Source organism: Lycorma delicatula, chromosome 11, assembly GCF_047948215.1.
Source record: "Lycorma delicatula isolate Av1 chromosome 11, ASM4794821v1, whole genome shotgun sequence".
NCBI lineage: Eukaryota > Metazoa > Arthropoda > Insecta > Hemiptera > Fulgoridae > Lycorma > Lycorma delicatula.
Genome location: NC_134465.1, coordinates 18,054,417 through 18,078,428, shown reverse-complemented (window position 1 = coordinate 18,078,428; position 24,012 = coordinate 18,054,417). Strand labels below are relative to the sequence as shown.

The following is a 24,012-nucleotide window of genomic DNA, read 5'->3' as shown; positions in this document are numbered from 1 at the left end:
ACTTCTAATTCAAATCTCTGGGAAAAGCAACATGAAAAATTATTTTAGTCAGCTGCTTGACAGGTCAGCAAGAGATGGAAAGAAGATACAAGGAGGGACAAGGAATGTATCAACATTTTTGCAAGCAGGCAAATTTGAAAATTTAAAAAAGCTGGCAATGAACTGCGTAATTTTTCCAACCATGTCTGTCAAGTTGTGCAATCCATTTTTGAAAAAGATTTTCAGTTGAATAAATTGAGTATATAATTGAATCAATTTTGATTAAATTTTTTAATTTTAATTTTTGATGGGAAGATTCTCAGCAAAATAGAAAAGTATCAAAAATGTTTAATGATAATTTTGAAAAATATGTGAATATTTTGAAAATTTGCGGCTTGTGCAAAAAGCCCCCTTTTTTAATAATTAATATTTACTAAACATGATTTTGAATAAATTAAAATCATAGTTAAAACAGTTTTTAGTTCCTTTATTTATTGTTTAACAAAATATGTTTTTGTATTAAAAATTTGAAATTGTAAAAATCCTCTTTTTTTATTTTGAGGGCTCCCGTAGTCAAGGGGAAGCATTTAGGTAAAATTAATTTTAAATGAAATAATCTGTAAGGAGTGATAATAAATTTAAAAAGGAGCTTTTTAAAATTGTTTAAAAAAACACAGAGATATAGCAATAATTCTAAATAAACAAAGTTGTAATTTTCTAAGAAGGGAATGAAAGTTTTTGGCTAATTTTTTTCAAGAAATATTAAAGTGTAGGGCTACCAAAACATTAAGATTTTTACATTTTAAATGCATTGGGAACTTGTGAGTTGAATTTAAATTTAAAATTTTTTTTGTTACCGTGGATAGTGGGGTGGCAAAAAAATTGTTATAGTGGTTTGAAAGCTATCATGTAGAAAATATATATGCAAAAAACTCCCATTATCTCCTTTTCCGAAGCATGACATAACTAAAAGAATAAAAATATAAAACATTTTAGAATAAAACATTTTTTTTGGAGAGTGGATGAGTATTAAATAAACATTTTTGGTGATTTCTGATCTTTATAAAAATAAATTCAACTTTTATAAGAAAATATTTTTACTAAAGTACCCAAGTAAATATTTGAAATTTTATTTTGGCCTAAATACCTCTCCCGTTTTTCCAACTTTTATCAAAATTTAATACATTCCCCCCTCCAAAAGGTAGGTAAATCAGTCAATAGGGTCCAGTTATAAGACCAAATACACGCCAACAGACATACGTACATATGTATTAATGTTCATCTGACAAAAATAGATTTTTGGGCTTGGGAGCATTGGAATAATTTCTTTTTCACAAATTTTTTTTTGTTAAAATTTTTTTCCATGTTTCCTTAGGTCACAAAACTTGAAAAAGACAAATTAAAAAAAAATTATTAATCTATATACTTTCCTGTTATATCTGTAGTCAGGAAAGTAAATGATAAAAATAAACAGAATGGATATAATCAGGATAAGTTAAGTGCGATGGGAAGAAAAAAGTTAGTGTAACAGCAGTAATAATGTTCAGTGTATTATTTAGAAATAGAAAAGGAAGAAGTAGTGTTGGAATCATTCTAATCAAAGTAGTGGCAAACTGTACGGAAGATAGTTTTTAGTAATGATAGAATAATCGCTATCAGAAATTACTACCATAGAATTTGCTTTTAATAAAACTGTGCATACTAATTAGTTTGTATGAAGATAATATAGTTGAAGTAATGTATGAACAAACAGAGAAAATTATAAAAGATGAAAGTAACGGTTGGTGAATAAAAATAAGTTATAAAAAAGTAGTTGTAAATGTGGACTGCGCAAATAGAGTGAATGGAAAGAAGGCTTATTGAGGCAAATATAGTACATGTTCATAGCGAGCACTTGATTAAAAAAAAAAAAAAAAAATTTCATTTTCATTCCAAATATTGAATGAATAAGAATATTTGAAAACTAAACTATTGAATGAGTAAAAATATTGAATGAGTACAGCAATAAAGATACTTAGATTCTTACATATTAACAGAAGATTAACAGAAGTGAAAATAAAATAAAGATAAGTGCCCAAGCAAGCATTTAACAGAAACGTTATGTTAGGTTGTTATGCTTTTTAAGTTATTATGTTGTAAGATGAAGTTAAGAGTCGAAGAAGTCTTGTGAAATATTACATTTGGGGTGATTTCTGTGTAGATTTTCACTTGGACACAAAGAAAAAGAATGACTAAGAAGGCAGTAAAAATGTGGGGATACAAGAGATTGGAAAAAATAAGAGGTTTTTACAATGAATTGTTCTGTGATGATATTACTCTGTCATCTGTTTTACTTCTGATAGGATTTTTTTAGAGGCATAACTTATATCCTAGTAATTTTAAATTAGAGAGATATGGCAAGCTTTATTGAAATATACCTGGATTGATTTTTTAAGGGCATTGCATATGAAAACAAAATAAAAGATTTAATGTAGAACTAATATCTTAAAAGTGTTCATTCTCGATTCAAATGGTTAATGGGAAGATTATATCGTTGCTGTAAATAAACAATGCTTACAATAATTGCAAGAGCTCAGCTTAAAGATTATGCTACTCGGTTCTTTATTTTAAAAGTTATATTTTTCATTTGGTTGTTGAACTTATTAATTTGTACTAGTTAATGATAATAGATTACAGTTGGTCTACTGGTGAACTTGTCGTCTTAAATCAGCTGATTTCAAAGTTGAGAGTTCTGAGGTTCAAATCCTAATAAAGGCGATTAGTTACTTTTATACAGATTTGAATACTAGATCATGGATATTGTTGTTCTTTGGTGGTTGGGTTTCAATTAACTTCACATCTCAGGATTGGTCAACCTGACACTGTACAAGACTACACATCATTTACATTCATATATATCATCATTAATCCTCTGAAGTAATACCTTATGGTGGTTCCGGAGGCTTGAAAAAAGATAGCTTGAAACAGCACTTATTAAGAACAAAAACAGTACAAATTAACTTTGTTTTTTATATAAATTAATTATACTTCATCAAGGAAATTTATAATTTTGTTATTAGTTTTTAATAATAATTTATTTTTATCATTAATATTATTATTATTCCTATTATGGTAATACAGTATCTATTTTTAAAAGGCTCAGAGCTTTTTTTTATTAACAAAAATAAGATGAAAAAAGTTCTTGTTAAAACTTTAGTTTTGTAGTAACTTTTAAAAAATGAACTGCAAAAAGTATATTTTACATTAATTATTCATGATACTACATACACTTTTGTGATAACTTAAGGAAGTTTTGATTGATCTTTTTTAACTTTTTTGTAGTAGTATATAACTCAAATATACTTTTTTTTATGGTATGTGTTTTTATCATGTTCATTGGATGCTATCTGTTAGGACTGAAAATTTAAATCTTTCTTCGATCAGAGTTTTATTGAGTTTCTTATCTAACTGTGGTTTATATGAATATAACAAATTCATGATAGTGTAAATTTATATTTTTTGAAATTTTTTCTTGTAGATTTATCTTCCGAGCATAAATTATGAGTCCTACTTTTTATTTATGATTAAAGTATGTGTTACATATTTCATGTGTTCTTTTCACTATTTTCTATAAATAATGTACATAATTTTTTTTCTTTGCTGTAAGTTAATTGACATAACCAAATATTAGTAATTAGCCTTAACATGGAATACAAAATTTACTTGTGAGAGTTACATAACAGTTTTCAAAAATAATAACTACCCTATGGTAGGCATGCTATGGAAGTTGAAGAGTGAAGTTTTTCTATTAAATAAAATAAAAACTATTTATTCTAATCATAAATAGTAATTGGGTATACAACTGTAGAGTGAATAAAATTAATAGCATAATTATATGTTATATAAATAAGTTTAGGAATTGTAATTATGGTGTGTGATATGATAGATAACAAAAAGGAGTGCATTTTCCTGGAGTGCATTTTCCTGGAAGTTTCAATGGAAATCACAGAAAACAATATTCAGAGGATTATTTCAAAATGAAAAATTAATCAAAATCAGAAACAGTTAATAAGAGTAGATAATTAATTAATAAATATTTGATCCTTATTATAAGTACTTTGACACAAGAATTAGTCACTTAAAAAATGACATTTTTAAGAATAATTAACATCTCATGACCGGTTTACTGGGTAAATTGTTTTTTTAACTGAAGTGCAGGTCTTACTCAATGTCTACTAGTAAAAACCTTCACTCTGTTCACCACATGGTCAGGATGCATAATAAGCAATATTTTTTTGTGAAATAAATTATGATTGTTGCAACTTATATCTATCTAAAAAAATTTTAATGCATTACAGCCATAAGAAAGATTACGGGAAAATATTATAAAACAATAAATTTCATTGATTTATTTATTTTTCATTGATATTACATTTCTCAGAAGCCAAAAAAATAATTTTTTTTTAAACCAAAATAGAATTGATTTTAAGTGTTCTTCAGCTTTAATTGCTAGTTTGATTTTTATGTACTTTTTATCTCAGTCAGTCTAAGAAGTAACTAGAAACTGAAGGAAAGTTTATTTGTTAAAATTACAAAATTTTGATTTTTTTTTTAACTTAGTATGAATAATTTATAGTGTTTATTAGCCAATTAATGTTTATTACAATTTCTTTTTTTTTTCATTATTTATTTACTTAATTTATATACATATATTTTTTTTTCTGCCATATCTACTAATGACGATTTTTTTCACACTTGAGTTCAAGTTAACTTTTTTTAACTTAGATTAACTTTTTTTGTTTAGATTTTAAATAAAACTGTTTTCAAATATAATCTTTCAAATTTATTTCACTTATCATTTAACATAACTTTTTATTCATAAAAACAGAAAATATTTTTAAAATGTAAAAACATTGACTTGATAAAAAATCAAGTAAAAAAATTATTTTCATTGACTTCCCTAGATGACGTGTAGTGAATTCTGTAGTAGAACACTCTTATCATTATGATGTCATATCTCATTAGAAGAGTTACTAAGTTGTAGGATCTGTTTGTCATAAATAAAAGAAGAATAATTCTGCATACAAATTGAAATGTAAATCACCTCAAAATATGATGGAGGATGATAGTTGAAGAATAGTTGTAAATATTCATGGATATGATGAACAGAGTAGTGATACTGCTCTGTATTAGAAGAATACAGAATATATCATATATGTAAAAAAAGTTACAGATCATTCTTGTTTTTGCATCTCTCACTTGCCGTCAAAGTCATTTTTTTCTTTCATAAACATAACAAAAACTAGCATTGCTGGTATAATGTAAAATATTCAACAGAAACAATTACTACTGCCTTTACCAGAAATATATGCTATGGAAATTTTCTTTTCCTTTTTGTATCACGTACATACACACTGTTGTACATTCATTTACTAACACTTTCTGTAAATATATATATGCTGTATGAATTTATGTACCCTCAAAATGGTTGATTGCAATTAATCCATTTATATTTACTTTAACATTTTTAGGGTCACTTTGACATTTTTAAGGTTTTACTATGACTCTTTCCGATTAATTAGTTTATTAATTCTAATTTAATTATTATTCAGCAGGTCAATTTATATAAATATTCTTTTAGTATTGCATGTTACATGTTTGAATAAATATTACTGTTTTTTATTAATTAATTTTCCAATGCATATTCAATACTACAATTATTTTTAGTATTACTTCAACTTTACTTGATATATTCTATGCACAATCAACATACTTAATTAATAAGGATTAAATTGTGTAAAAACGTAATAAAAACTGATAACAAAGAAAATGAATAAAAAGAAGACTTGATTTTTTCACTCTCAATTTAGTGAAATCATGCTCTAAAATTTTTTTAGCATTAGTGAAAGCTTTTTCTATTAACCCTTTGCCTTTAAATCCTTTCGTTAAACCCCTTCAACTCTTGAGGAGATCTATTAAAGAAGATAATGCCTCTATTTTTATAATTTTGAACCTACCAAGGAGGGTATATTCACTTCAGATTTCTGTTTTGTATATACAATGCACTTATGTGCTTGCATGGGAGATCTTTTTTATAAACTAGGTAGTTCTTGATTCCACTAAACCAAGCATTACCTAATATAATTGTAAGGTCGGTTCATGACTTTCAATTCCTAAAAAGAAGCTTATAATAATGTACCATTCTAATCAACTGTTCACTTCAATCATTTTTTCCTGTTTTTTATAAACATCCTTGACTACAGATGCACTGTCCCAAGGAAAATGAGAGTGAAAATTGGTAATAATATACGAAAACTTTATGTAAATGGCAACAGTGTATGCAATTGTTTTCTGATTAAGTTAACCATTTGAAACCACTGCTATAGATCTGTAGTATGGACTCTTTCAATCAAATTGAATGTCCAGTTCAATTAGTTGATTATCTTTGTTTTTATTTATTTTTTTTAAATCTCTTTTCTCGCAGTATATTATATTCTTTCACTTAATTTTATTTTTACTTTCATTTTATTTTATTTTATTTTCACAAATTTTATTTGCGATGTGTAATATTATTTGAGGGTCAAAATACATTATATGCCCACAATGCTTAAACATTTTTCTATAGGCTAGATACTTTATTAAACAATATTTTTTAGTTACACATGAACTCCATATGAACGTATTATATTTATAAAATTATAAATATAATCTAAACAAACTTAAACTATGCTTGCTTCGCTGCTAACCTTGACCTTGTAGCAAGTGAAGCAAGCATAGGTTAAGTTTGGTTAGATTATAAACTTTTGCAATTTTCTCTTAACAGTAAAAGTCTATAGAAAAATTTTTAAGCATTGTGGGCATCACAACGCTTCGTGGATTTTGACCTTATTTGAGTAATCTGATTAGACTTCTTTACATTCTCTATCAATCCTTAACTCTCAGTATTTTTGCTGGGAATGTATAGGCTGTTGGAGAGGTTTATAATAACTAAACATTCTTTGTAACTTAAAATCTATTAATATGACAAAATAAATGATTCAGCCAATCAGAAAACCGATCTTTCATCACATAATTATGTACTTTAATACTGCTAATATTTTATCTTGCAAATTGCTACATGTTTTACACGTATGTAATATACTCAGTAATAATTAAGTGCTCAATCAAACTAAATCTGTACTTCCATTCAATTTTTCAAAATTTACCAATATATATCCAGTTGAATTCATTCAGACATTACTTTAATTTGACTTTCCATAAAAAAAAACAGAAAGGTACTCTAAAAATTCCAAACAGATTTTTCTTTTAGTACCAGACACATCACCAGAAAATGGAACATCGCCGCTTATTCATTAACATTACACAAGTGAACATAATTGATATACAAATGTAAGAATATTTGTTCAAAAATAAATATTTATTGTTGACAAAGCCATCTTCAGATATTTGTTGGCTGAAATTTGTTTTCTCATGACTAAACTGTTTTCATATCAAGTAATCTTTCCTCGATTTCTAAAAATAACAATGCCTGATTTATTCAGAATGACTGTCAATTTTCATTTTTGACAATACTTTACTATCATCTTTTGTAATATTAACTTATTGCTCAACAGTAAAATCAATTTATCTGCTTGTGCTATCAATTTTATTTTTTTACCATTAATATTTATTCCTCCTTCCACATTGTCATTGATGTAATTTAAAAACATAACAAACAATAGAGGACTTAGGATATATTACCTTGTTTGATTTTATTATAAGTTTAAAAAAATGATTCAGATTTACCACATTGGTTCCTGCAACAGATTTTTTAATACTTTGATCATTTTTGATGAAACTCCAAATGCATTCAATTTACAGAATAAGGCACACTAGTAATCAAATTTGGCAGACAAATCCACAGAAATGCATAAACTTTCTGACATTTCATACACAGTTCGATGTTAAGCTAGTCAATGAAAAAACACTGTCAACAGTACTGTAAATTTTCCTGAATATGATTTTGGAATTCCTTCAAAGTATGATGCTGTTCAGTCAAAGTAAGAACCTATTCAATAACAGACTGGTAGAAACTTTTCCCACAGCATATAGATAAATAATAAAAATGTTAAAAGTTTAATCTAAGATTACCCAACCAATTTTAAAAGGCTTAAGATAATTTACATTTATCCTATTTACAATAATTGTAATATAAAATAAATCTTTAATTAGGCATTTTTCCTGTCTTTGATGTTAGATGAAAAGTACTAATAAGCAATATTCATTATAAACAGTTAAAGGAAAAGATTGAGAAATTTTTTTATTTTTCTTTGATCTCTACCTGCAGTGAACTCTAAAAATTTTAATAAAAAATATCTTGAATATTTAGAATAATTTACTAACATTTTCTTTAATCTTAATAACTTAAAAGAATTTAAAAATAGTACCAAATATTATTATCAAAATAATAAATATATTTTAATGTTTGAAAATGTAAAATAATTAATCATAAATATCCTAATTAAAAGAAGAAAAAGCAAAGCCTATCAACATACATATCCATCTACAAAAATAAAACAATTATTCAAAGTAACCTGGAAGGTTACTTTCTTATTTATTGATATCAGTAAATATTATATTTAAGTTCTCTTAAAAAATAAAAAGTTAAAAGGTAATTTTTTTTACTAATTCTTATAAAAAAATGATTAATTAAAACAGAAGGGTTCTCAAATAGCAAAAATAAAACTCAAATAATTAAAACCAAAAATGAAAAAACAATTAAACAATCCAAAAATTTTAATAATTAGGAGAAATTAAAACACAGAATCAGATGTCTTAGAAAAAACAGGGGTGAAAGCTAGAGTATGGAAGATGGAAATAACATATCAGTTAACAAAGGGTGTATATGTATATAGAACAAGAAATCTCTTTCCAAAAGTACAGAACTAAAGACAAGATAGTAATACCTCTAGAAGCTCTATATGGTGCAGAGAGTTTTCAAAAATTTTCAGAAAAAGAAATCTGCAAATGAAGATCATCATTATCTTACAATTTGTTACATTTTTACACTTACATAATATACATCACAGTAATAAATTACCCAACCAAACTAATTTTGTACTTCGAAGTCAAATTTTTCTTTTTAACTAGTATTTGTTTTTATTGACTTTGTGTTTGCCATTTTCCCAGAATTAAATTCTCTGCATAATTTGTTGCTGTGTTTTATTTGTTAATTAGTCATTAACAAGTAGTTTTATGCTAAACCTAAAATTTAAATTTGAATTTTTTTATTTACTTCTAAAAATATATATATATTAGAAATGCAGTTATGAGAATTTTTTTAAATTTTCAGATCAAATAATATAAAAATACACTATTTTTTTTTAACATAATTAACAAAAAAAAAGTTTAATACTGCATAATTATTAACTACAGCAGAAATATGAGTGTGAAATCTTTTGGCAACTGTAAACTCCAAACAAAGGATTTCTAGATTTATGCTCATGTGACTTTTTTCTTATTTTTTAGCTCTAGAATGAGCTCCCAAAATAGTGTTCTTTTTTAGTGGAATAGCTTGTATTTATGTACAAATTAAATTGAGATGCAGAAATTCAGAAAATTCTTTTTATTAATATTTAAAAATTCATTAATACAAGTAGTTAGAATTCTGGTCTGCAAAACAAAATATTTTTTTTTAAGCGAGTTGTTAAGAAGATATTTTAGATGGTAAAGAGCCATTAGATTGTTTTAGGTAGATGATTATATAATTTGTGGCATATAAAATAAGTTAAAATTAATAATAAAAAAAATATTTAAATCACAAAATATTTGTTAAAAAAATGAATGATTATTTTACTTTGTTGCAGGTCTAATAACGACTACTGGCCGCCGTCTTGATAGAGAAAGTCAATCAGAACATATTTTGGAGGTATTTCCTTAAATCTTTTTCATTTAAAATTCATTTTATAAGTTATATGTCATGTGAAGTAACATGACCACGATTGTTCAGTTGATCTAATAGAAGCACTCTTTACTACTGTGGAAATATTAAAACTTAGCGTATATAACATTGTTAAGTTAGCATTGTAAGTTTTTATCTTAAACATTAGTTATTTGGGAAGTATATATTCTTCTCTCTGTCTTCAAAGTCAGTTATTAAACTCCGTCTTGAAAGTTTTCTCTTCCCCTAATCAAGCTTCTTCAAACAAACAACTTCTGTGTTAAACAAGTACTATTTTATTGAATTAAATAAGTATAATTGGTATTGCAATCAAAGTTGACAAAAGGTTTTATTTGTGTTACATCTTAAAAAAACATTTAATTATGAAACCAATGACAAAAATATATTTCTTTGATTAAGATAATTAATTAATAAATATCTACTCACCACAAGACGTATCATGATGAAATTTTGATAAGTTATTAAATTGACAAAATTTTCAACTTTAATTTTACTTTGTTTCACTGGTGTGATTTTGTAATCTTTCTTTATCCATATTTTACATTCAGTAATTCTAAGTTCACCTCATATTTTCTGTCCACTGTAGAACTTAATCTGTTCTTAAATTTTTAAGAATCTTTTAGTTATGCAATCACCATTTTTTATGGTGTTTAATTTTTTATTATGGTTAATATTATTTGGTAATATAATTTTACCCAACTAAGTCAAAAGTTTTTGGTTGTTCATATATGAAATATATATATATTTATTTATTTTTATATGCCCTTCTAACTTCTAAAAGGCTGCACTAATTTATATGAAATAGTTTATATATATGAGTTGCATACTACACTGAATAAAAAAAAGTCACAGAAAAAATTAAACTTCATATAGGGAAACACCATTTATTTTGTTTAATGTTATTTAAAACTGATTAAAGTGGGATATCAAAATTATGTTTGAAAGAAGGATTTTAAAAATATATAATTTGTTTTTACTTCCAACTATTGCTGTAGCACAGCTATTGTTATATAAGGTAAAGTATGGTAATCAGTCCAATTTGGGCATATGCGGTTTTCACCAGATCTTTACGTTTTGACACCTAAGGAATCCAAAAAAACAGATGGAAGTTTTCCGGATCTTCATGTGCATGTTTGTGTGTGTATAGGGTGTTGGCCTCTAAATCACCTTATATCTCCAGAACTACGTGACCTATTTTGGCCAAACTTGGTTAGATTACTTCTGTATATGGGATATTGAAGTCATTAAATTTTCAACTTAAAAGGTCAAGGGGTGAAGCTATAGAGCATTGTCATCCTCAGTATCTTGAGATTTCACATAATTAAGGTCTTATTTTTCTTAGGCACATTTGTTAACAATTAAAAAATAATATTTCCAAAAAACGTTTTTGAAAAATTGCAACCCCACCCTAAAAAGTGTTCTAAATAAACTAGTGGCTAAGTGGATACAGTGTGTCATTAGTATCTCTTCTCACACAAGGAGTGCTAGTTTAGCACTGTTGTACAGTTGCTGTAGTCGTCTTTCTTTCTTTTTCTGTTTAGCTTCTGGCACCAGCTGTGTGTAACATCACAGTTGAGTGGTAAAAATTAAATAAATTAATAATATTTAAAGTGTAAAAAAGTAATGAAAGTGGCCGTAAGTACTGCCACACTCACATGAATGAAATATGGTACGCGCATGCACTTTAGTTAGAATCATTGAACTAAATAAACAAGAAATGTTATATTTAAATAAAATGATAAATATTTTAAATTGTGAGTAAGCTGTGCATCAGAAAAAGCCGCATGGCTGGAAAGTCCTGCAACAATGTTGTCAGTTTTTTTTTACCATATTAATGCAGAGTAATTTTAAAATATTACTTAAAATAATCACAAATTGTGTAAAGTTATTTTAAATTTTACTGAGAAAAATTAAAATTAAAAATTTTAATTTTACTGGGGGGGGGTTAAGCTAGATTTTTTAAAGTAAACTTCTTAAAAACTCATAACAGTGCTTTCAGTTACATTATGATCATCTTCAATCACTGATGCTGCTGTTGTTATTGCTTGTGTAATTTTTTTTTTATTTGTGTTTAAAATTAGTCTTTGAGTGTACTTTTGTATCCATTATTTAAGTGAGTGAAATTGAGGATAAGGGCGGTAAAATACTACATGAGAAGGAATAAATAAGGGAAATATAGAAGGAATATGTGAAGGATATGTATATGATAAAGAAACAAACCTGATAAACTAAAAATATAAAAGGAAGGGAATTAGCTAAAGAGGGATGAAAGACCATTGTTATTAAAATATGAAGTACAGTAAAGCAATTAAAGAAATGGAGAATAAAAAATCCACTGGAATACATGAATTTCCTGTAGAATTTTACAAATCTTTAAATGAGGAAGGAGTGAAAGAAATAGTTCACCTATGTAATAGGATATATCATATCAGAGAATGGTCTGAAAACTTTGTGAAGAGTAATGACAGAAAATTAATGAAGAAAATTGAAGTAATGAAGAAAATTGATGCCAGAAAATTTACAAAACACAAAACAATAAGTTTAACAGGCTTTGCCACTAAAATATTGTTAAGAATTATAAACTGGAGGTTGGTAAAAGTAATGGAAGAGAATGCAGGAGAGGAACAGTTTGGCTTCAGGAAAGGAAAGTAACCAGAGATGCCACTGGATACTAAGGATGGTTGGAGAGAGACATTTATGGGGAGGAAGAGGAACGAATCATTTTTCATAGATTTAGAAAAGTCATTCAATAAGTCAAATGGGAGAAATTTATGGAAATTTTTAAAGAGAAAATAATAGAATGGAAAGACAGAAGAAGTTAATTAAAGAATTATACAAGAAGCAATTATCAGCAATGAAAATAAATAAGAATATAACTGACTGGGTGAATCTAGGTTGAAGTGTTAGTCAAGAATACTGTAGCTGCCTCTTACCAACATTGTTTGATATTTACATTAAAGGTGTGATAAGGAATTTATTAGAAAAAAGAAAAGGAGTAACTATGGGATGATTAATGCATAAAAAATAAGATGATAAAACAAGATTACTGAAAAATAAGATGCATAAAGTTTGCTAATTCTATCTCATAGCAAACTTACATGCACTTCAAATAATGTTAACAGCCGAACAGGAAGAAATGAAAATAAATATAGGAAAAAAATAAATATATAAAGAAATGGAAGTAAAAAAAATAAACAACAAGCAGGGTTTAGTGGTAAGGAATATTGAAGGAAAAATAGAAACAGATATTTGAAGACTATGGTGATAAAGGATTGTAAAAGTGTAATGGAAATAAAAGAAAGGATAGCAATGGCAAAGGAAACACTTATTAAGAAGAAAAGATTATTATCTAGTAAAAGCCTGGACTTGGAGTTAAGGAGGAGGAGGAGGAGGTTAGCCAAATGCTATCTATGGAAGTAAAACATGGAGGATACAATCCTCCATGAGTCTTAATACAGTATGGATTAAGACTTTTGAGTTTTGCATATTGAGAAGGATGGAGAAAGTAAGATGGATGGATAAAATAAGGAATGATGAAATAATGAACTGGATTAAAGAAGAAAGAGTACTTATGCAAGAAGTACACAAAAGAATTTAGTATACTAAATAAAAGGATAATGCTTAGAGGAAGTGGAATCTTGACAACTGGCTTGGAAGGATCAGTAGATGGAAAAAAAAATTGAGGAAGAAAAGGATGAAGTTAATAAATGAAATGAGGATTAGAAACTACTAAGGAATGAAGAAAAAAGTTTGGAATAGAAGTTGATGAAGACAGGTGTTTCATAAGGGACCTGCCACTAGGCAGAATACCAGATGCTGATACATTTCTGTGTGAAAGATATTTTATAGTGTCAACTTTTATATGAGCTTCCAGAGAATTGGACATGTTAAATAGAGTGTGTGTGTGTATTATGCTGCAGAAATGAATGGAGGTTTGGGTCATTTGAGATGTAAATTAGTGTGTCGATCATTGCAGATTTTCTTTATATTTGAAAGTGTGCTTTCAAACACTATCAATAATAAATATCTGTTTTTAAAGAGATATAGCCAAATAATTTACTGTATGTAAGATTAAATATTATGTTTATTCATAGACAGATTTATTAGCAATTTTAGGATTATATTTATTTGGTTATATGTTATATTAAACAAAAATTGCCATGATGTTAAATAAAATAATTTTACTAGGTTTTATCTGAATAACAATTTTTATTTAATTAACTTAAACACTAATTTTGTATTTTTTTCTGTTTAATATTTACTAGGTAACAATTAGTGATGATGGATCGCCTGCTTTATCTTCCACAACAAGAGTTGTAGTATCAGTGGATGATATAAACGACCATGCACCTGAATTCGAACAAACTTTTTATAAAATAGTAATTCCAGAAACTAGACATCAGGAAGCACCATTATTCCAGGTTACTATTGAATGATTATTTGGTTTTATAAATGATGATGATGATAATAATAAATATGGATTTACTTCTCTATTGATTAAATATGGATGAATTAAATTACTTTTTTATTTTATTTTATTATTTGAATTTTTTAAATGTATCTAGCAATTTAATATTGCATGGACTTTTTTAAGCATCTTCCATTAAAAGATTGGCTTTATGAACAAAAGGAAGATGATGATAGGCAGCATAAATTAGAAGCACTGTTACAATCATTGATACCTAATAATTGAATAAAAATAATAAAATGACTCTTGATTAAAATTTTGATGGAGATTACTACTTATCATCAAAATGAAATAAAATTTAAAATCATGATTTTTTTTTATTAGAAAAAAAATGATAGATTTTAAAAAACAGCTTCTTTTGCTTTTGATTTTTTGTTCTGATGTTAAAATATTTAAAATCTGCCCACTATAAAATTGTGTGTCTCAAAATTCTTCTGTAAAACTTTGTAATACTTTGGGCATTATATCACTGCTACGTAGTAAAACATTTATAACCATAATTTTTTTCTATGTTCTTATCCTTGACAATCAGCAATTAATTTGATATTTCAATTTTTTAATTAATTACGATGATAATTCACAAGCCCAGAAGTCTTATGTAACTTCTTGATCCAGTGGCAGGAGTTTGAGGAAAGTTGTGGTTTTCATAATTTATTTATGACAATATTTCTATGTACGGATCACTGATTGTATTAATTTTTATCAAAATTCATTAAGGGGTGAGATATTTTGAAAAAAACAATCTTGATTTTGTTCAGAGGCCTTTATTGAAAACTTTATTAAAGAAAATTTTGTTAACTGCAATGCATGTATAAATAAAAAAACATTCTTTTTTTCAAAAATTCAACCTCCCTACCTCTTAAAATAGAAATATATTTTTTTGTTTTTTATTTCATATCAGTTTGGTTTAAATATTTTTCAATTTTATACTTCATATATAGAGCTCTAAAGAAATTTCTACAGTTTTTTTTTTTTTTAAATTATAGATCCTGGATCTAAAATGTAGAAGTTTTTTGAAAATTTTACTTTTCTTATCTTAGCCTTTATTGAAGGGGATGTTAGAGAGAATATCCAGAAGAGATACAAAACTGGACATGCTGAGCAAGTTTTTTGGAAATTATAGCTAAAGTGCCATAGGATATACATTCCCCTTCTTTCCTCAATTATAAAAATACTAATATTATTAAAAATCAATTATAAAACTTTAAGATAGTTTATTGCTTTGTATACACAATAGTGCTATGCATGATGCAATAAAAAGTAAACATTTTTACTTACTTTTCGAAGGAAAGTATGGTATTACCTTTGGTTGCATGGTGGGAGTGGAGGTGAAAATGGATTTTCTTTATGTTATGAAGTATGAAGAGTAAGAAGATTCACTGAAATTGTGGTTTCCTTATTATGTATATATTGGTCTGTGTGTAAAAGGTTTTGACTTGAAAATCTCCATAACTACTTGATCAATTCTATTGAAATTTGGATATTCTGAAACAGTGTATCTGAAGTTGTGTATGCAAAAATTTTATGAAGATTGGTTTAGTTGATCTTGACTTACGCTTAATTTAGGGTAAAACAAATTTAATCAGGGCAAGTTAGAAGTGTGGTTCATTATGATGCTGCAAGTTAAAACATTTAAGTTTCTTTATCTGTGGTATCTATTTGTTAAGTTGTAGAGCGAGTATAGATGTATTTGGTTGAAATGACAGTTGAGATGATGACATGAACTAAAACATATTCTTCTTGAATTGTTAAATTTTAATTTGTCACATTAGACATTTTTTTAATATCAAAAATACAAGTCGCATTAGACGAATGAATAAATGACAAATTAGTCAAAATTATACAATTGAACATTATCAATAAACACTATAAGTCACATTAGACTTTAGATTATAAAATAAAACTATTCTGCACTAGAATGAAGTATTACATTAAACAAATCATGACTGCTCCAAGCGAGATCCGACTCTCAAATGGTTATATTAGACTAACTCGCTGGCCAGCGCTAGTAGATGCTAGAGTGCAGCACCAACCGGCTCAAAATGCAACGGAACACTATTGTCAGTGATATTGTTTGGTGGATTCAGGTAGTGTTTCCTAATTTGAGGGCCATGATGACTGGGTACATGTGTGAATGGGACAAAAGGAAACAAAATAAAATAACAAAAATTCAGTTTTCTTATGCAGAACTGTGCAGTTGTTTTTATGTAACAATACTAGTATTTATTACATAGTGCATTAGTTTTATTAGTAGTAAATCAGACGTAAAATCTATTCAGTAGTTTATAACAATATTCAAAAAAAAATTAACAATACAAATTACATAATTGTAAATTATATATGTATTCCTCATACATATAATTTATATGTTTGGAATAACAATTCTAAAATTCATAAACATTCTGTTATATAACCAACCCACTAAAGTTAATGTAGCTTTAACTCGATTGATATTCTACTTGCTTGTATATCTTGGGCTGTAAATAGAAAATTCTTACTAATATAAAACTTACTTGTTTAATTTTTATTATAAATCAGTATTCTCTAGTTGGTTATTGAGTTGTTCATTATGTTAGCAATCTAATCAGCTGGACTCTTGATATTGTACATAACTTTTTTTTTGTTTGGCCTATATATAGAAAACTTAAAAATTCGTTATTTTTAACAAAAATGTCTAAGTTAAGGGATTGTTTTGGGCTAAAACTTAAAAGAGTTAAGAAAATACAGGTTATTGGTTGGTTACCAACCAGGTGTGTAAATGACAAATTTTACTTGCCTTCCTACATAAAATAAAAATTTTTTTCAAGTTCATACTTATTTTAACTAATATCTTTAGCAATAAAAATGGTTATTATTTTATATGTATTATATATATTTCAAGTATTGGGATTCAAGATTTTTGGAACGTACACAATTTATTTTTATTTTTTTAAATAATAGGTTTAGCTTTTGGTGTAATGATAATAATAATGTCTACAATTTTAAATTTCAAATAAAGATTATTTCTAGTTAATCCAACACCAACTGTTTGGGTTAAAAGTGTATTTTAGTATTATTGATAATATTCCACATTATTCTTATTTAACTCTTTGACTACGGGTAATAGAGCATTTTTGTAACATTAGTATCTCCCTCTATTGGTTTTGGTTAACAATTGCGTCCTTTAATAGCTTTATTTTTATAATTATAACTTTTCGGTTATGATATGTAGTTTATTTTACTGTTTGTATTCCAATTGCCAGTTTTCAAATATTTTACAAAATTTTCATTTAATTATATAATTTAAATTCTTTTTAAAATATTTTTTGTAAATTTAGAACATCATAATAATGAAAATAAAAAAATTGCAGGGCCATATTATTTCAGTGATATATAAGGATTGCTGAAAATTAAAAGTCTGGTCAGAAAACAATTGTCCTAAGCTTATTTACGTAAATTAATCCCATTTATTCACCCTGAAATTCAGCTCACTGTGTATCCTTTCTCAAGTTGCTTTAATCCTTCAAACAAAATTTCTGATGTCTGATCCATAAATCCCGAATTGCGCTCTTATACTTTTTAAATCGTTTCGACATAAAGCCGCCCTGTTCTACGTACGATTCGTACGGAACCTCTATGTTACCGGCATGCGCCGGCCGTACGCTTTGCAATTTAATACCGGTTTTCACACCGGCGTCAAATAAAAGTTCAGAAATACAGAAAATAAAATAAAATTTCCATCCTTTCAAATTTCCTTCAAGGGAAATTTTTAGTCAAGGGATGTAGGTGCATAGAACATCTAACTTATTTGCATAGATTTTTCAAAGCATTAATCATTTTGTACTAATGTATTGTGAAAAAAGAGAACACTATCATGTAGCTTACCATCTTTGTTATATTATTTACTTTAATCGACACAACAAAATTAAGAATAGTGTTCTGAGATAACTGTTGGTGTAGGCTAAAAATATCTTTTTTATCTCAAAAATTGTGACATGATCATTCTTTCTGATCTTCTGTTCTTGAATTTCCCTTGAAAATTCTAGGTGTTACCAGTGCAAGAACTATTGTTTGATTTGTGTATCATAATGGAAAAGTAGTGTTAATCAATAGTGATTAGTAATTTAAAAAAATTACCTCTCAAATTTGCAATTTGTTTATTTCTTTTAAGCATTCCTTTGGTTTTGCATTTGTCTAAAACTTTCTGCATACCTGATTGCTCATTAAATGTGGACTCCAACAAGTTCTGTGGTTTCTAAGGAGTTTTTGTTAGATCTTATCTACTAAAATCAGCTAATGTAGCATCATGAATAACAACAATTCATAGGTTGATTCAGTTAAAACCTATCCAAAAAAATTTTTTTTGTTGTATTTCAATTTCAAAACCCGTCATTCTAAAAATTGTCCAGTCTTCATTATTGAGTATGATAGGCACTTACCATGCAATGTTTGCATTATTTTTGCATGTTTAATTTTCTCCTACATAAATAGGAACATAATGATTGTCTGTTGTTCTACACTTTTTGTTGATAAGATAAATCAATATCTGAAAAAATATAACAAATTAGCATTACCCTGTTGTGTAATTAATTAATTCTCTTTCTTTGAACTAAAATTGATCACTCCAAATTTTGTGAATTACCCCTAGTTTCTAGGAAATGGATTTCTCTTACAGCACTCCATCATAATAATAATCATATTACTAGTAACACTTTTTATTATTACCTTTTCTATTATGTTTTTCTCTATTTTACTGTGGCATCAATTCTTATGATCTTTTAATAAACACCAACAGCGTAGCATCCTTTGAAACTGCATCAAATGTTATTTTAATTCTATGATCCATATAAACTGATTTTCATTCATCCTCTATTTTCAGGATGTTATACACACAGGAACATCCTAAATGCTGTAAAACCTTCAGATAGTAAGGGAACGATCTAATTCAGGACCCAGTTAGTCTTCTTATTTTGATTATATAAATTTATAAAAATAAAAAAAAACATAAATTTACAATTTATATGTGAGCTAAATAACTGTATCATTTTGATTATTTACCTTACATAACCTTACATAGAATGGATTTTAAAACTATGTTTCTCAGTAATAGAATGTAATAATATTTTTGCTGAAAAGTATTTTTAAAATTTACATTATATGAAAAACATAGTATATTTTTAAACTGCCATTTTTTTCAAAGGACAGTGAGTTTCATTAATCGTAGTCAAAGTGTTATATCATGAACGATGAATGTTTGTTTAGGATTTTACAATATTGCATTACATTTATAAGAATACACCGGGTTAAGTGTTTTATAATATTTATACCATGGTTTTACTTTAATAATCAATATGATTATACAAAAATAAGAATTCTAAATTTTAAAATAGTGTTTATACCATATAACAACCATACATTCTAGCCTCATTTAATCTACCATGTGAGTACTCATTTTTTTAATCTGTTCTTACTAATGTAAATAAGTTTATACTATAATTTAATTAGAGTAAAATGAGTTATGGAGATTAGATTTTATAATGTTAGATGTCCTAGTTTATTTTTAATATATTTTTTTTTACTAACTGGCAAATTTTTATTACAACATATATATTATAATTATGCACATTAACGTTCTGGTTTATTCTGAATACACTACTTAGATTTACAACATTTACGTTAAAATGTATTTATTCTGTAAATTTACAGTTATTTAAATGGATGTATTGCAATTTTTTTATTTACATTTTGTTTTTATTTACTTATTTTTTTATGCATTGTTTGGTTGTTGATTGTCAGGTATATAAAAAAAATTTAGTGCTAAGTGATGCGGTCAGCTATGATTATTGTATTGTATTTTTATTATTTTTCTAAATTTTTTTTGCATGAACTATTTATTTATTTTTCTTTCTTTTATATTTTAATTTATTTAATGAATTGTTTTAAAATGCAATGCATGTACATAAAGCACAATAAGTATAACATAATTTATTTTATTTGAATTTGTGTATTTTTAGAATAATTATTTTTAATTTTTTTTAATTTAACCGTGCATTTTATGAAAAAATGTTTTCTTTATAAATTATAAAAATTTTACTTTTTTTGTGATTGTTTATTTTATTATACACGAATTACGGTTTGCACGCTTAATAATAATAATTATTATTAAATATTTGCTTAGTTCTTTATTAAGAGCAACAAATTGAATGAATGATCAAAAGCAAATTAAAATTAAATAGTTTGTTTAATGCACAATTTTTTTCAATGGTTGACTGACGCATATTATAATTCATTATTACAGTTATAATTATAGTGTATGTGATTAAATTTTACAATAAACTCCTCTTAAATTATTTATAATAATTTAAACATTTGAAATTAACTAATTGATGTATGAGGTGTTAAATCAAGTTCAGTCAAATTTTGTATCTCTAGTTTTCAATTGTGTATGTCTATACATGAACTTTCATTTTTACCTTCTAGGTAGTCAAACTCTGAAAACGAACTCAGTTTAAAAACTGTCTAAACCATTAAAGCTCCCCAGAGATGGAGGATCTAACTACATAAGTTCTTAGCAAACAGTTATTTTAATTTTATTTTCTAAATACACTTATATATAGAGTTTTTGCAGTACTTTTTGAGTGTTATTTATTTCATTTTTTTCTATTTATCAGGTGATAAGTTATTCAGCAAATTTTAGGTGCTAATAAAAAAATAGCAAAGCAATGTATTTACATGGATGTTTCATTGTTGAACAGGGCATTTCAAATAGTCTTGTTTCAGCACTTAATAACTCCAAATCAATTTCCATATAAGGAATTTTTGTGGCATGTAAAATGTCTAGGCAATATTAAATGCATGCCCCACATTGTAAAGAATATCTGGAGTTTTTCTATTAATTACACCTTCAATTTTTTTTTTTTTTAGTTCAATTTTGACAATCTTCATTGAATACACCCTTTGTTAAACCTTCAAAGAAAGAAATTGAGTGGGATAACATCAGAGGATTGAGGTTGCCAGGGGGGGAATTGTTCTATCACAGCCAATCCAATGTTGAGGAAATTGTTCATGTAGGTAGTCCCTAACAAGTAAACCCCATTGTAATAGTGTACTATCTTGTTGGAAATAAACATCGGGTTGTCGATTTTCAATTTATGGTATTGCACACTCCTGCATTATGTTCAGATAACTAGTGCTAATAACTATTCTGTTGGCAAAGAAGAACTTCATTTGTCGTTAACACACACCAAATGTTAATCTTTTGTCTATCACTTTGTGTTTGTTGAAACACAATGTGTTGAGGGTTCTCACTACCCCAAATTTGACAATTATGATCAATTGTGGTATGGTTTATTGTCATCTTCAATCGCATGCACCGACTGAATTTGTATGCTTGAAGTTTTAGGGGCAGCTGTAGAACCTTTACAATTGTCGATTGTGGTATTCCCAGTTCTGAACTTGCCTGATGAGTCGATTTACCTGAGGTCTGAAAAGTTTGTTTACTCAATCTACTACTTACTCGGTCTCAGGAGATCTGCCAACACCTTTTTTGTTTATTACACCTTCTGTATCCTTAAATGGTGTTATAGAGGAAGAAGAGGAAGTTGAGGAAGATGAAATGGGAGAAACAATACTGAGATCTGAATTTAAGAGAGCATTAAAAGATTTAAATGGCGGAAAGGCTCCTGGAATAGACGGAATACCTGTAGAATTACTGCGCAGTGCAGGTAAGGAAGCGATTGATAGATTATACAAGCTGGTGTGTAATATTTATGAAAAAGGGGAATTTCCGTCAGACTTCAAAAAAAGTGTTATAGTAATGATACCAAAGAAAGCAGGGGCAGATAAATGTGAAGAATACAGAACAATTAGTTTAACTAGTCATGCATCAAAAATCTTAACTAGAATTCTATACAGAAGAATTGAGAGGAGAGTGGAGGAAGTGTTAGGAGAAGACCAATTTGGTTTCAGGAAAAGTATAGGGACAAGGGAAGCAATTTTAGGCCTCAGATTAATAGTAGAAGGAAGATTAAAGAAAAACAAACCAACATACTTGGCGTTTATAGACCTAGAAAAGGCATTCGATAACGTAGACTGGAATAAAATGTTCAGCATTTTAACAAAATTAGGGTTCAAATACAGAGATAGAAGAACAATTGCTAACATATACAGGAACCAAACAGCAACAGTAACAATTGAAGAACATAAGAAAGAAGCCGTAATAAGAAAGGGAGTCCGACAAGGATGTTCCCTATCTCCGTTACTTTTTAATCTTTACATGGAACTAGCAGTTAATGATGTTAAAGAACAATTTAGATTCGGAGTAACAGTACAAGGTGAAAAGATAAAGATGCTACGATTTGCTGATGATATAGTAATTCTAGCCGAGAGTAAAAAGGATTTAGAAGAAACAATGAACGGCATAGATGAAGTCCTACGCAAGAACTATCACATGAAAATAAACAAGAACAAAACAAAACTAATGAAATGTAGTAGAAATAACAAAGATGGACCACTGAATGTGAAAATAGGAGGAGAAAAAATTATGGAGGTAGAAGAATTTTGTTATTTGGGAGGTAGAATTACTAAAGATGGACGAAGCAGGAGCGATATAAAATGCTGAATAGCACAAGCTAAAGGAGCCTTCAGTAAGAAATATAATTTGTTTATATCAAAAATTAATTTAAATGTCAGGAAAAGATTTTTGTAAGTGTATGTTTGGAGTGTCGCTTTATATAGAAGTGAAACTTGGACGATCAGAGTATCTGAGAAGAAAAGATTAGAAGCTTTTGAAATGCGGTGCTATAGGAGAATGTTAAAAATCAGATGGGTAGATAAAGTGACAAATGAAGAGGGATTGCGGCAAATAGATGAAGAAAGAAGCATTTGGAAAAATATAGTTAAAAGGAGAGACAGACTTATAGGCCATGTACTAAGGCATCCTGGAATAGTCGCTTTAATATTGGAAGGACAGGTAGAAGGGAAAAATTGTGTAGGCAGGCCACGTTTGGAATATGTAAAACAAATTGTTAGGGATGTAGGATGTTGAGGGTATACTGAAATGAAACAACTAGCACTAGATAGGGAATCTTGGAGAGCTGCATCAAACCAGTGAAATGACTGAAGACAAAAAAAAAGTATCCTTAAACTACTGATACCAACATTTAATAGAGTCTTTATTAGGAAGATCATGGCCATACGCTAAAAGAAAACATCTATGAACTTAATAACAGATATGCTTTCATGAAACCATAGCATGGTACCTATTGCTCAACTGACAAATTTTGTTACCCCTTTTGTTACATCACACTGGCATGTTCATTAAAGGTAATTAGTAATTAGTAAAGGTAATTAAAGGTTATAAGTAATTCTAGTACCTACGCTAATGTTTGAAAATAATCAACATATGCTACATTGTTTTGTTCATTTTTGTATTAAACCCTAAATTGTGCTGAATAATTTACTTTCATCCTGTATTTATTTTAATTCCCCTCTATCCATTGCTAATGATCGTTTAATTGTGAACATTTTCTTTTAGGTTTATATTTTTATTTGTTTGTAAATGGTTTATGAATATTTTCTGTTTGTTACAACACACAATGTTTGAGCTTACATGGTGAATTAATCATTAAAAAAATTGATAAAACAATTTTTTAAATCGTAAGTTCTG

The 24,012-nt window shown here is 27.4% G+C and overlaps 1 protein-coding gene across 1 annotated transcript in view; it reads left to right on the top strand.

Annotated features, from left to right (window-relative positions):
- LOC142332474 (fat-like cadherin-related tumor suppressor homolog) overlaps positions 1 to 24,012 on the top strand; it is a 170,340-nt gene that overhangs the window by 18,229 nt on the left and 128,099 nt on the right. Inside the window, exons 4-5 of the mRNA XM_075378920.1 lie at positions 9,804 to 9,865; positions 14,164 to 14,319. Coding sequence (XP_075235035.1) covers positions 9,804 to 9,865; positions 14,164 to 14,319 — 218 coding nt within the window. The remainder of the gene's footprint in view (positions 1 to 9,803; positions 9,866 to 14,163; positions 14,320 to 24,012) is intronic.